The sequence below is a fragment of the Ischnura elegans genome, chromosome 10 (assembly GCF_921293095.1).
Source record: "Ischnura elegans chromosome 10, ioIscEleg1.1, whole genome shotgun sequence".
In the NCBI taxonomy this organism is placed as follows: Eukaryota; Metazoa; Arthropoda; class Insecta; order Odonata; family Coenagrionidae; genus Ischnura; species Ischnura elegans.
Window position 1 is genome coordinate 50,468,060 of NC_060255.1, and position 13,072 is coordinate 50,481,131.

General features: G+C 37.9%; 1 protein-coding gene across 3 annotated transcripts in view; it reads left to right on the forward strand.

Annotated features, from left to right (window-relative positions):
* LOC124167053 (protein groucho-like) overlaps positions 1-13,072 on the forward strand; it is a 464,536-nt gene that overhangs the window by 399,570 nt on the left and 51,894 nt on the right. The window contains exon 6 of one of the 3 annotated variants that reach the window (XM_046544830.1): positions 4,703-4,777. The exons of 1 other annotated variant lie outside the window; for it this stretch is intronic. In XM_046544830.1, the coding sequence (XP_046400786.1) occupies positions 4,703-4,777 (75 nt within the window). The remainder of the gene's footprint in view (positions 1-4,702; positions 4,778-13,072) is intronic. One more of the 3 variants, XM_046544831.1, reaches the window with a different exon arrangement.

Genomic DNA, 13,072 nt, shown 5'->3' on the forward strand with positions numbered 1-13,072 from the left:
TTTGCAACGCATTGCATTCCCGGAAGCCCCTACTCTCACCCCCCCCCCTTTCTACCCTCTCCTCGCAATTCCAACCTCTATTTTCAGTTTCTTCGAGCGGAATACAACCCCGCCTCACTCCTTCCTCCCCTCATCACGGTATCGCACATGCTACGACGGCCGACTCCGCTGTCGTTTCATTTCGCCGCCCCGCAGCGCTCGCGTCGCGTCGCTCCGCGCGTGTGTGCCTTGTCGAGCCTCCTTTGTTTCAGTGTGGGTGACTGTGATAGCGCGCGAGTATTATGCTATTTTCCCCTGCTCGCTTCCTTTTTACGGTAGTATTTGGAATTTCGTCGTACATACCTTAGAGCGGGGACTGTGTGTACGACTTAATATTCTTCGTGTAGAGTTCAGAGGATATGGGTCTGTGGAATTTTTTTCCTACCCCTCGGAAGGTATTCGTGATTTTCCTCCCTTGTAGTAATTTGAACAATTGTTCTTTGGGTGACTTTTCGTGAACATGCTCGGAACTATTCTCTGTCCGTTCTCTGTTTGCTCTTTTTGTCTCTCTTATATTATAGTATACATAAGTCAACCCTATTCCAGTCCGTGATATGTCAGCTTTTTTCTTTGTATGTCTAATTTATTTGATTATTATCTGATTGATGATCAAAGCGGATGTTGAACGCCTAATTCAAATTCTGTCTTATTTATATAATAGATTCAGTAAATTGAGAATCGTATTTTGTAAAGATGTCTCCAAATATCTGTTCCCGCTAACAAGGACTCGGTTCTCGCCTTTTCAGATGTACTTAGATACTTCAAAGCTAAAGTAACGATCAATGATGCATATCATTAACAAATGTTAGCTAGTAATCATGAAGTATTAAAATGTGTGACTTGCTTTTTAGCTTAAAGTCTTAGGGATAGGATAATACAATGCTTATGATCATAATTGGGGAGTACATTTTCAGTTCTTTTGTAAAAAGCGTAAGCAAGAATGGCAGAATCGCGAAAATCTTTTTGCTGTCGCAACTTATCTTTTCCTTCCATCTACTTGATTAGCTAATGGATTGCGAATTTTATCTGAATGGACTACCCCATTCTCCGTTGTTCGTCTCAATTGGCTCCACCTAAAATCTTCCCAATCCGTAATTTTCACCCTTTACATTCACTTCTGTACATGCAGATGCCGTCATCCATGTTTTTGAACCTTTCATTACGGGTCTAATTACAGTTTATGCTATGTTGCTGTCAAGTAACGTGTGGGAGTGTATGATTGATAACTTTTCTTTAAAAAATTTTGAACTCTATGTTCACATTTTGCCTTTTCAGATATAATTTAGTACGTAAGCAAAGATGCAGTAAATTTAGAATGGTATTTTTTTATATGTGTCCAAGTGCTCGTAGCTGTCTGTCTGTTCAGCTCGGTAGCTGAGGTATAATCGCTTTCAGGTAATCGGTACTCGCCTTTTCAGTTATACCTTGATAATTCAAAACTCAAGTATCGATTATAAAGCACTCGCGAGTCCAAGGACGCGTTAGTAGAGGTATAAACACCTAAAAATCCCAAGTACAAAGAATCCTGTGTGGAAATGGATACACCTAGGAATCGCGCGAACAAAGTAACCGCTACTTGATACTGAAATGCACCGGGATTATTTTTATTCGATACCTAAGAGTAATCTTTTAACCCATCTCTAGTATTTTGTGCTACGTTACCCGTGAGTTCACACATTTCCCTCGTGGAATTCGTTTTCTGTCCGTGTAATCTTGGCGGCCCCACGGAACCAATTCATCGCATTCCTTGTCGTGCATCAGACCTCTGCCGATTATCCAAGTATCGATTACGGATAAGTACTCTCGCGTCGGTTGGCTTGCAGGCAGGCGTAACTCTCCACATCCTCCTCGGTGCATGAGATCTTCTGCTTTCGGGCTCCATCGGCCAGAAGCATGTCCGATATTGAATTCATTCTTTATCGAGGCAATTAAATGTGCAGGGCCGTGCGAGGAATTCGGCTGCGCAATCTTGAACCCTTTCGGTTATTAGCTTTCGGCATCCGCCGCCGACCTGAGATCTGCGGGAGGGTGTGTAGCAGGCGTCCATCTTCCCTTTACCGCAATGATTATTATTTCTCCACCGACATGTTGTGCTAAATCCTTCACTGACCCCTATCAGCCGTATGGGATGTGTTCCACTCGGTCCAGAAATTTTTCGAATCGTGGGCATGAGACGTGGGTGGTGAATAACTCACAGAAATCATATCCCTTAAGTTTTTTTCCCGTTAGATCCGATTAGAGTTGATTTTTTTCCTTTTTAACTTTAGGGTGGATAGCGATATTTGGTGGAATTGTGTAACAGGAAACATAATCACCGATACACTTATGTATTTATATAAAACAAAGCCGTAATTCGTGTCGTGTCAGTTACACCATTTATACCCGAGATCGTCTTAGCCCGGAGTAACAGAATAAACTTTTCCCAAGAACGGGGCAAGTTTACGCAACAGAATTGGGCCAAAAAAACGTTTTTTTTTACGGTTAAAAACACAACTGAACCGTCAAACTGAATGCATAAAATTTTGACTTTATTAACTGCTTAATATACCTCGATTTCTAAAACTTCCTAAGTTCAAGCAAAAATTTTAAAAAAATATTGGAAATAATCCGCGAATATGTGCCCCGGTCTATTATGTGTAGATTGAATTAAGAAAATGTCTTTCTAACAAGCCATTATAAAACTTATTTTTGTAATTTTATTATTAATTTTTCTTATTTTAACATAATGAGTCATAAATTAATAATATCAGTACAGCCGGTATTGATTTATAACTGGTGTAACTAAGCGGTTCATTGATTATTAGGCGGTATAAAGTTTGCCGGGTCAGCTAGTATTGTATGTTCCACAAAATTTTAATGATCCGACCCAGGTTTCTACAATATACACTTTATCATTCTCAAAGACGAAAACACACACTTTGCGGGCTTATTTATAGCGTTTTGGAAGGTGGATAGGGGTAGAGATAGGTCGTTTGATGGTGGGCGAACAATTCCAATAAATTTAGAAATAAAAATATTTTGGAGATGTTTTTTTTTGTGTGTGGTTAAACTCGCAATTTCATCATCCGCTACGTGTATTATGTGTTATTATATATAAGTGGAATGTATTACGAGAAATCCTAATTCACTACTACATCTTCTGCCTTGACGTGACGTATATTTTAATGTGTACGTTTTCATTGGAAAAAGTTTTGTTAAGTTGGTGTTGACCAACTCAACATCAATACCTAAAGGCCACTTTTTAAAAACTCTTTTCACTATATTTGGAAAATGACTAAATAATAAGACAGTCCTGATATGCAACTTCTTTTTCTGATTTTTGTGCTTGTGTTCTTATTTTAATTTAGTCTAGCCAAGATTGCGCTGAAGCTGTTGACACAGGTTAAGCTTAACACTTTTCCGTATTTGGTCTCTCATTAAATGTTAAGGTAATCCTGGTGTACACCTATCTGTTCTGCTTTTCCGAAAATTAAATATTGACGTGTACCTTTTATTCTTGGTTGAAGTTTGAAAATCAACTCTTGGTTGAAGTTTAGGAACAATATCCACTATATTTGGGCTCTCACCAAATATAAATACATTCCTGATGTACAAGTTCTTGTTCTGAATTTGCGATACTTAGATTTTGCTGCTTGTCTTTTAATTTCAATGAAATCCAGCCAATTTGACGCTGAACCTTAGAGCTTTGCACTTTTTCCGTGTTTGGTCTATCATTAAATGTCATCGTTGATTAGTATCCAAGATTAAAGGTCTTGAAGAATTGAAATGAAATTTTTTTCCAACGTTTCCATGTATTGATTTACCTTCACTAGGGCTAGAATTTATGATAGAGACAGGATTTCACAACACAAGTCATCCATAAAAAAATTGAAATACACTATGTGCCCATGCAAACCACATTCTACTATATAACCATACTTTTACTTCTATTTAGACTTCGATGATACCGAAATTTTAGATGGTGAAAATCATTTTTAAAAAGAATTTATTAAAGAAATGATACATATTTAAAAAAAACAGTTGTAATGAAAGATCGGGCATCGAAAATGCAAGGAAAATTATGATTGGATAATTAATCATAATTGATATGTAACTACGAATTGTACTGGCTTAGTTATCATCAATAAACGAATCCAATTCATTGCAAAAAAAAGGTATATCAAAAATCTAGTCTCTTCTTTTTAATCAACTTACAACTGAGTACTTTTATTATTATTTTTATTATTGTAGCAAACATTGTAAAAACTTTTTATGCCTTTATGTATCAAATTTGTGTATTCATATTCATTCATAGCCCTGATGAAGGTGCATAAATTACAAATATTCCGATTCGTTGGGAAAAATTTGCATTTAAATTCTTCAAGATCCATACTCAAAGACACCAATCAGTGTGAAGCATAGAGGTCAAGAGACAATAACATTAAATGTCAAGGCAACCCTGGTGTACCACTACCTGTTCTGCTTTTCCGAGACTTAGATTTTGATGTGTGCCTTTTCTTCTCTTCCTTCCCTCCGCTGTTTCCCCTCCTCGTCCTGTCCTATAATCTCCCACCCCTCTCCGGTGATTCGCCCTATCACTTCCCTTAAAACCCCTCCCTCACCCCCCCTGTCTCCTGTCTCCCTCGTACAACCCCCCGTGTCCCTTCGGTGGATGGGCCTTTAGCACCAGCAGCAGGTGGCGACGACCGTGGAGCGGGCGAAGCAAGTGACCATGACAGAACTCAACGCTATTATAGGGGTGAGTATAAATGGAACCGATACGCCATCTCTCGGCGAGAGGTAGATTAAAAGCCTTCTCTCCTTCCTCCGCGCTCCGTTCGGCAGCAGTAGCAGCAAAAGGGGTCTTGTTATTGAGACACGACGACCCGGGCCATCGACGTCGCGTCTAGTCGCCATTGTTGTGCCGGACACCGCTTCGTCCGTCCCCACGGGTGGTGGGTTCATGATTAACCCCTTCTTCTATTCCCTCCTTTGGGCACTATCCTGGGCCCGAAGACCGTTTCGTTTTAAAGCTATCCGAGCTGTTTAGGTGACGTGAAATCGTCCGATTTTACCTCAGGGTAAAGCCACCTGATGTACCACTCCTTGTTCTGATTTTCCCAGACTTCGACTTTGATTCAAGTTGATGGATGTGTTATTGAATCTTATGTCCTCTTATTCATTCATAGCCCTGATGTAGGTCTATAAATATACCGAAACGTTGGCAAATAGTTGCATTTAAATTCTTCAAGGCCTATACTCCAAGGCACTAATCAGCGTTAAACTTAAGGTCAAGAGAAAAAAATGATTTTATTGCATTAAAAAATTAAATTAACTGTCTTATCACTCAAAAAAGGAGAGAGAAAGAAGTTGAAATGGAGGTTTTGGTCGTATAAAATTGCTTCATGATTGGCGTGGTGGAAATACGACATATTCATGATAAAATATAAGCAAAAAATGGTAATTTGTACTCTTAAGTATATAACTAGATGCTTTGGGGGTGGAGGTTTTGGAGCTAGAAATGATATGACGCCAAAAGAGAACTTGAAAGAAAACTTTTCGCTTTCAGTATTTTGTACCCAGAATTGAGATTAAGGATCCCCTTTTTTGGAAGAACATTTAGGGTTGACACTCATGATGAAGCTGATTTCGTCTCCAATATAACCTTAATCAACAAAAAACTCAAGCCTATGTAACTCTTCATGCAGCGATATGTTGGATATTTTATGGACATCGAAGATTTTGTGAGTACAGTTAGGGGAGCCTGAGAAATGTTTGATAGTAAAGAGCTAGGTGATTGGTGATTGTGACACAATGAGACAGGCGTTGATTGGTGAGACAGAAGTTTGGTTTTGCCCGATTCGGTTTATTATTAGTTCATTAAGACGCATGGCGAAGGCGATATTGAAGTATGATTTTAAAATTGCTCATTTTCATGGTATTAACTTTTTTTACAAGTGGCGTGTTCAACATTGTTTATGGTTAGCCAGTTCTCTTCATTGCTGTACGGCACCATCTGGTCTCCAAACGCCGTTTCTCTGATTCAAGCGCTGGACGATCACAGCTGTGCGGGTAAACTGTAATCGCCCCTCTAGGTCATATCCTAGGAGTCTGCAGGTATCATAGCTTATTGTGATATGAAATGAGTGGAAATATTTAAAGCTATAATTATCTCAAGAGATATATCTTATTTATATGACCTTGAGAGCTTAAGAGTACGTATCGTTCACGCTCGATTGATTTAGTTTCGTGAAGAATTACTTATCTAAAACATTAAATTATCATCTTGAAAATATCGTACATAGAGTAGAGCGTGGTCAAAATTTGTCTGCACATTGTATGAGAAATAATTACCTCAAAACGGAAAAAAATATTGTAACATGTTCATATACTTCCCGAACGGTGTGAGACAAAGCTCCATTGTCATATGCTTAAGAAGACTCATCTCTACCGAACGACTGGTCTCTCTTAGTGTCTTATTAAGTTATTATTGTTTTAAAACTTGAGCTATCATATTTATAAAATTTTATGGGTATTATACTGAGTAGATCCCTTTCATCATTTTCCTGTATCTCAATTTTGAAACTTTTGCCTCAGGATTTTTTTCAGGTGTGAGATATTCACGTTTGTATTGTAAACAAAGTTGACAATGGTCTTTTCTATGTGACTTGAAAATTTCAAGGTGATAGATTAAGTTTTAAACAAGTTGAAACATTAATCAAAGAAATTGACAAAATACGATCTGTTGAGGGGGAGGGGGTGTTATGTCTCCTCTTTAACAGAAGATGTTTCCCAAAGCGGTGGAAGGCTCATGATTAAGTTTATAAATTGGACCCTACTTTTAATGCTGAAAGATTGTTGTGTATCAAGTTCTTTTTATTAGAAAATAAATAAGATTTTTAGCTAATTTTGGGTAGTCTCCTTGACCTCTTACGATTAGTTTCACGCCGTAATCGATGATTTGTTTCCCTGCTGTACATCCTTTTGCCCTTCTCTCTGTCCACGTTCTTCCTCTTCCTTCTCTTTTCTATTCCTTTTATCATTTCCTCCGTTTCTCCTTTCCTTCGTCGTCTTCTCACAAAAGGTAGAAGTGCTTCCCGATGCGACGGAAGACGTTTTCATGATTATTTTTACAAATTGGACCCTTTCTTTTAATTCTGAAATATTTTTGTGTATGGTGCTATTTTTATTAGAAAGTCAGTAAGATTTTTTAATTCCTCGGTAATTCTGCTAAGGCTTTGAAGTGGCGATGTCAATGATCCTCCAATGAGTGACGTTGCTCTTTCGACTTGTGCGTCCTGTTGAGACTAATTCAGGCGTATCCTTTTGTCCATTGCGAGGGACGTCAACCTCTCGTGAAGGGGCGTTAACCCCTTCGTCTCCTTCATTAGGAGTTAACTGTTTCCGAAGGAGTTTCGGCTCACCACGCTTCACCGCAGAATTGAAGTCTTAACTTTGTTATCGCATCCAAAAGAAAGCATCTTTTGTTACTTTGAACGTCACGTGAATGAATCTGATGCTATCCTGAAATCACGGCTTGAGGATCACCATCGCCTTTCTGAATCCTGTGACTTTGGTGAAAGAGGATTCTCGTTAACTTCTCCATTGCAAAAGCATCTTGGTAATGCCCTTTCGATTCAAAAATTTATTTTTCAAATATAGTCTTGTTCTGTGTAGTACGCCATCAGCCATCGATCCAAAGATTCGTTTGACGCTGCTCTCAATCCAATTCGCCTCTCATCTAATCTTTTAAAGCCTAAATATTTCTTCTTCTCTACAGCCCTCACATTTATATGAACCTGTATATGAATCTCATGCGAGGCCTTCTTTTTTGTTTTTCTTCCCTCAACTTGTCCTTTTACGATAATTTTCAGTCGACCATTGTGTCTAATAATGTGACATTTTAAGTTATCTTGTCTTCGACCTAAGATTTTAAAAGACAACTCTCCTACTCTTCTCAGAACTGCCTTATTACTCACACGATCCATCTTTTTGATTTTCATCATTCTTGTGAAGCACTGCATTTCCATAGCATTCAACATTGATTTTTCCGCTGCTGTAATCGTCAATGCTTCACTACCATAAAAGGAGCATGCACTAAATGTAAATCTTATGAGGAGGGAATATTTCGAGAGAGTCCTAAGTGAATTTTTTCTTTCTTCAAATGTAATTATGACTCTTACAATTTGTTTTCCACGGGGTCCACTCGCAGATGTTTCCCAAACATCCGTATTTTTCACCACGTGGTACTTATTTTGTGATGATAGTTTTCATGCCAAATGTAACTCTTCATTGGTTGACAGCCTCTTTCGATATTGAATAAAGCGACAATAATCTATTATTTGCGCTGAATTAAACTATTAGGCTATCTGTTCCATTGTTTGTTTTACCAGAAACCACCATTCTTCGTATGCATCGTCGTAATCATCAATAGTCAGCAATCCTGAGATTGGTTTGACGCAGTTTTTCCATTCCTTATCCTATGCGCTAGTATTTTCATAGTGACGAATTTCTTCTCTTTTACACCCTTTCTATCCTGTCCTATATAATTCATTCGGGGCCGTCCCTTGCCCTTCTTCCCTTCAGTTGAGTATTTTTAAAACTCATTTTCTAAAAACCACCTTTTTGTCCCGGTTCGCCTCCAAGGCGTCATAATTCCCTTTTCTTCTCCGGTTCTATCTGTTCCTCCGATTTTATCAATTATAACAGCGTTTCTATTTTCACAGTTTTAACGCCACCTTATTTTAACCAGTGCTTTTATGTTTCCGGACTTCAATTAGCTTTTAATATCGGGTAATTACATGATGTTGTCTTAATGACAAATTGCTCGCCGCTTTTGGAAACCAATGGTGTACACGTATCTGTTTGCGTGCCCAGTACTCTTCCCATGCTCCACAGGTACTTGTGGTCATACCCATCCCTCATTGCCATGCACATAAGACCTCTCTTGGTTGTGGATCAGCTGATGCGGAAGCATACAGTCGTATCTCCTCTCTTATGCATTGGCCCTGACTGTGTTAAAGCGATTTTCGGTGCGTGATGTTGACATTTCACTAAGCTCCCTTTTGTATTTAAATTAAATACAGCTTTGCCATACTGTATAGTGCTCTTCTTGATGGGCTTTTTATTTTTGGGTGCCAATGTCAATTCTTTTTCCTACTAGAACTTAAAATATCTAATAATAATAATATACATATAAATTCAGAGGTAAGGAAAGAAAGGGATAGGAACATGGAATAGAAAAAGGACGAGGACAACGGTGCTGTGGTAGGTGGAAAAAAGCCAGAAATCAGAGGGTAAATTAATAATACCCGAGAAGTTAGATTTCGTGGAAGTGCATGCTAAAAAATGATATAAAATTTATAAATGACCAGGTCATAGCACGTGAAGCGTTGAAATAGTTTAAGTCTCAAAAATGAAATTGATGATAAAAAATTGTCGTAAATATCCAATGTATTGGTTCAAGTGCAAATAGTTTCAACGGCCTCCGTAATCTTCAAGGAATGCCAAAGGATTTCTTCCCAAATGGGTGCTATTGTTTCATTTCATGATAACGTTTCATTTTTATTAGGAGAGGATATGCTCGTCTGGTTGATTACAGATTTTCTTAAAAATGGAAGCAGCCCTCTGTGGTTAAAATAGTCCGAAAATTGTGGTTAAAATAGTCCGAAACTCTATTGTCCCTGAATTCCGCGATTTTTTGTATAAATATTTGTAATAGAAAACTTCTTCTGATGTGTATGTTTATTACGAAGTATATTATGATGTACACACATTATATCAGTTGTGTGAGGAACATTTATTATTTTAAAGCCATTTTTATATAATTTACGATTTTGCGTAACCCCTGTGTGCTCCTCATCCTCCTTTTAATTTGAAATCCTCAAGCGCGACTGCGAAGATAATTCCTGAAAGTCATTAATTCCCTCCATCTAAAAGTCATTCCTCCTTTTTGAGAGTGTTTTTGGCGCGTTGTTATATTTTTGGCGTGAAATTCGTGGTACTTATTCCATACTTGTATGACTTCAACCGTCGCAACGAGTCTCTTTTCTTGTTTCTTCTCTCGCGTGTGCGAGTTTCAGCTTGACTTTTGGAAAGCCTCTTTTTCCTCCTGAATGCGTCGTGGCCACAAATTCCTCTCATTCGCCGATTTCGCATTTTTCTTCGCTCGCGTAGAGGTGAAAATAAAATCCTTTCACCCTTTACCCGAAGGAGAAATTTTCTCTCCAGCCTACGGGAAATTTTTCTCCATAAATACCACTTTTAAAATGAGGATACGATTCTTCGTCCCCCCCCCCTTGAAGGATAGTATAAAAATGAGGAGGTTTAGAGTAATATGGATGGTGATACCAGTTTGATGTTCTTTTTATCTTTTTTTGACCCATGAGGCTGTTGCTTATCATAGAGCGAAGAAATCAGTATGCATATTGCACGTAGTCACCTCAGAAGGATTTAATTTTTTGTTGTGTCTGTTGACGGGGACAATTGGCTATTTCCTTAGTTTCAGTACCATTGTATATTCATGATTATTTCTGGTTTTAATATCCAATTTTCTTAAATTTCAAAATATGTTAGCGAGACACAGATCGTCACAAATGACTGAGTGGCCAAGGATTCATCTTCTTCAAATCCTAACATTGGAGGAAACGTTATTATTTTCAGCCTGGTAGTATCAATGATTCCTCACTACCTAATTCATTATCAACAGTCAAAATGCCAGAGATTAGTTAGACGTTGCTCTGTAATATTCATCTCTCCACTCTAATATCTATAATATTTTATCACTTAAATTATTCTTTCTTTTGTGCTTTTTCGATGTCATAGTCTTCATCACACAGTCATAACTCATTGCATGGCCTATCATGTTATTCCGCCGTCTCCTAACATGTTTTTTTGGAAAAAAATTTTCATCTCCTATTCTCATTTTGACGTCTACATTACTCTTAAAATCGTTTTTTTTTTATCTTCATCATTCTTCAGAAGCACCAAATCCATATATAATGCCTAAAACCTCGACTTCTCTTGTGCCGTCATGTTCCAAGCCTCAATTACATAAAATATGCTCCGCTTCTAAATGCTTATGAGTTACATACCTATTTACAATTTTAAATTTTCATCACTAAATTTTCCCTCCTGCGACACTACTGTACTCTAGAAATGCGATAAGGGTTTAATTATCGGCCGAGAAGTCATTCGAATGGTAGGTATAGCAATGGTATAGATTTTTATTGTGACAAATTTAAAGAAATGATTTCTGCTGAAAAAGGGATACATTTTGTTTATCAAGGTAGCTAATTTTATTTTTCACATCGTTTCAGCTCTCGCAATTATTTTCCGTGAACTTCTATATGCCCTCGATGGTTTAAAAAATCCATCTCGTTGTCATTTCGGTGATATTTTTCAATATCCTCTGCGTTTCAGACTCCTTAGCATGGCAATTGATCGAAGTCGTAGGATATCCGAGGTAAACCATACACTGCGGCTGGTTCTGCATAATCCTACGTCGCGTTGGACACGGGACTAATAGCCCCGTGGAAGCAGGCAACCCGTCGTCCATAAATCATAGACGGGAAATATCATTCTGGCTGCAGGCGTTCTGACTGAGCGTGTTTCACTTAAATCCCTACTTGGGGAGAATGATTGAGGGACGATGCTTTGCATGAGTAAAAAATTGCGCTTGGCAGTCGTAACTAATGATGATACCCTATGTATCTGCCTACTTATTTAATGCTCGAGTCGTGACGATGCATCAGGCTTCAGGTGACTTTCGTGAGACAAGTGCATGTAATGGCGTACCTTTACGACACCGGAGCTCTCTTTAGGAAAAGACGCCTAAAGATGCGCTCGTTGGTAGTATTGCTATAAACTTCCGTTCTTGCCCACCACACACTAGTCTCCCTGTTGCTTATCATTTCGGCGATTTCATTCGCGATAACTATATTCGGCAGATAGTCAGAAATCCCGTGATTGATGTTGAAGTCGAGTATTTATAAATAAAACCTTGTGGATATTTTACCACGGGCGAGTGTTATGCTATTCCATTTCAATATCTTTTTTTGACGCTTTAAGTGTTTGATGGTGTACCTATTATCAGGGTAGGATAAAATACTTCCTGCCTCAGACAATATATTTTCTTATTTAATGCATCTGAATTCAATGAGCGATCCTTACTTTGAATTCTATCTTGATTTAAAGCGTCATATTAGTGGTTTTTCCTATTTATATATATATATATATATATATCCCCATTTTTTGGTTTTTATTTTGCGGATGATATTTATTTTCTGGGTTTCGGTCAGGGCTTGGTTATATGGAGGATTGCTATCAAAATTTTCTCCGGAATAAATCAATTCCGCGAAATATTTCGTCCCTTCAATCGCTGTTTTTTGTATTTCAAACTTAGATTAGATCCTTTTCAATTCTTATTCGTGAATTTTACAATTTAGACGTTCTAACTTAGGATATATCGAAAGGAAAAGATATCGATAGTGATTGAAAGTCATTATGGTTGACTTTTGAAAGTATTCATTCGTCATTCAGCCATTTTTTCTGTTCTTTTGATTCAATCTGGTTTCATCAGTTGCCTGATAAACTACTTCTGAAATCTTATAGACTAAATACTTACCTACTGCTGTGCTTATTTGTTTTAATCATGACTATAGGAATACTTTAGTAATGAAAAAGTATTCTTTGTGGATGTGGAATGAATTGGATTAGGCAATTGTATAACGAAAAAAACTACCAAAAATCAAAAATATGCTCATACTTCCAGTTGTATTTTTGTCTGTAAGCCCATCACTGAACTCACGTGTAGTATATCACTCTCTTGGGAACCATTCTTTTAGCTGACGACATTGCACTGATTTTGCGTTCTCTGGCGTAGCCATTTAACTTTTCCCAAAGACAGGGCTTTTAATTGGATACTTATTCTCGGTGAGTACAGAATTAATAGGTTAGGCTAATGGAAACGCTAAAGAAAATCCGGTGAAATAATTATTTCCTATGGCAACGCTCGAACTTTAGGCAAGTCATTGACCCTGTATTAAATCTATTA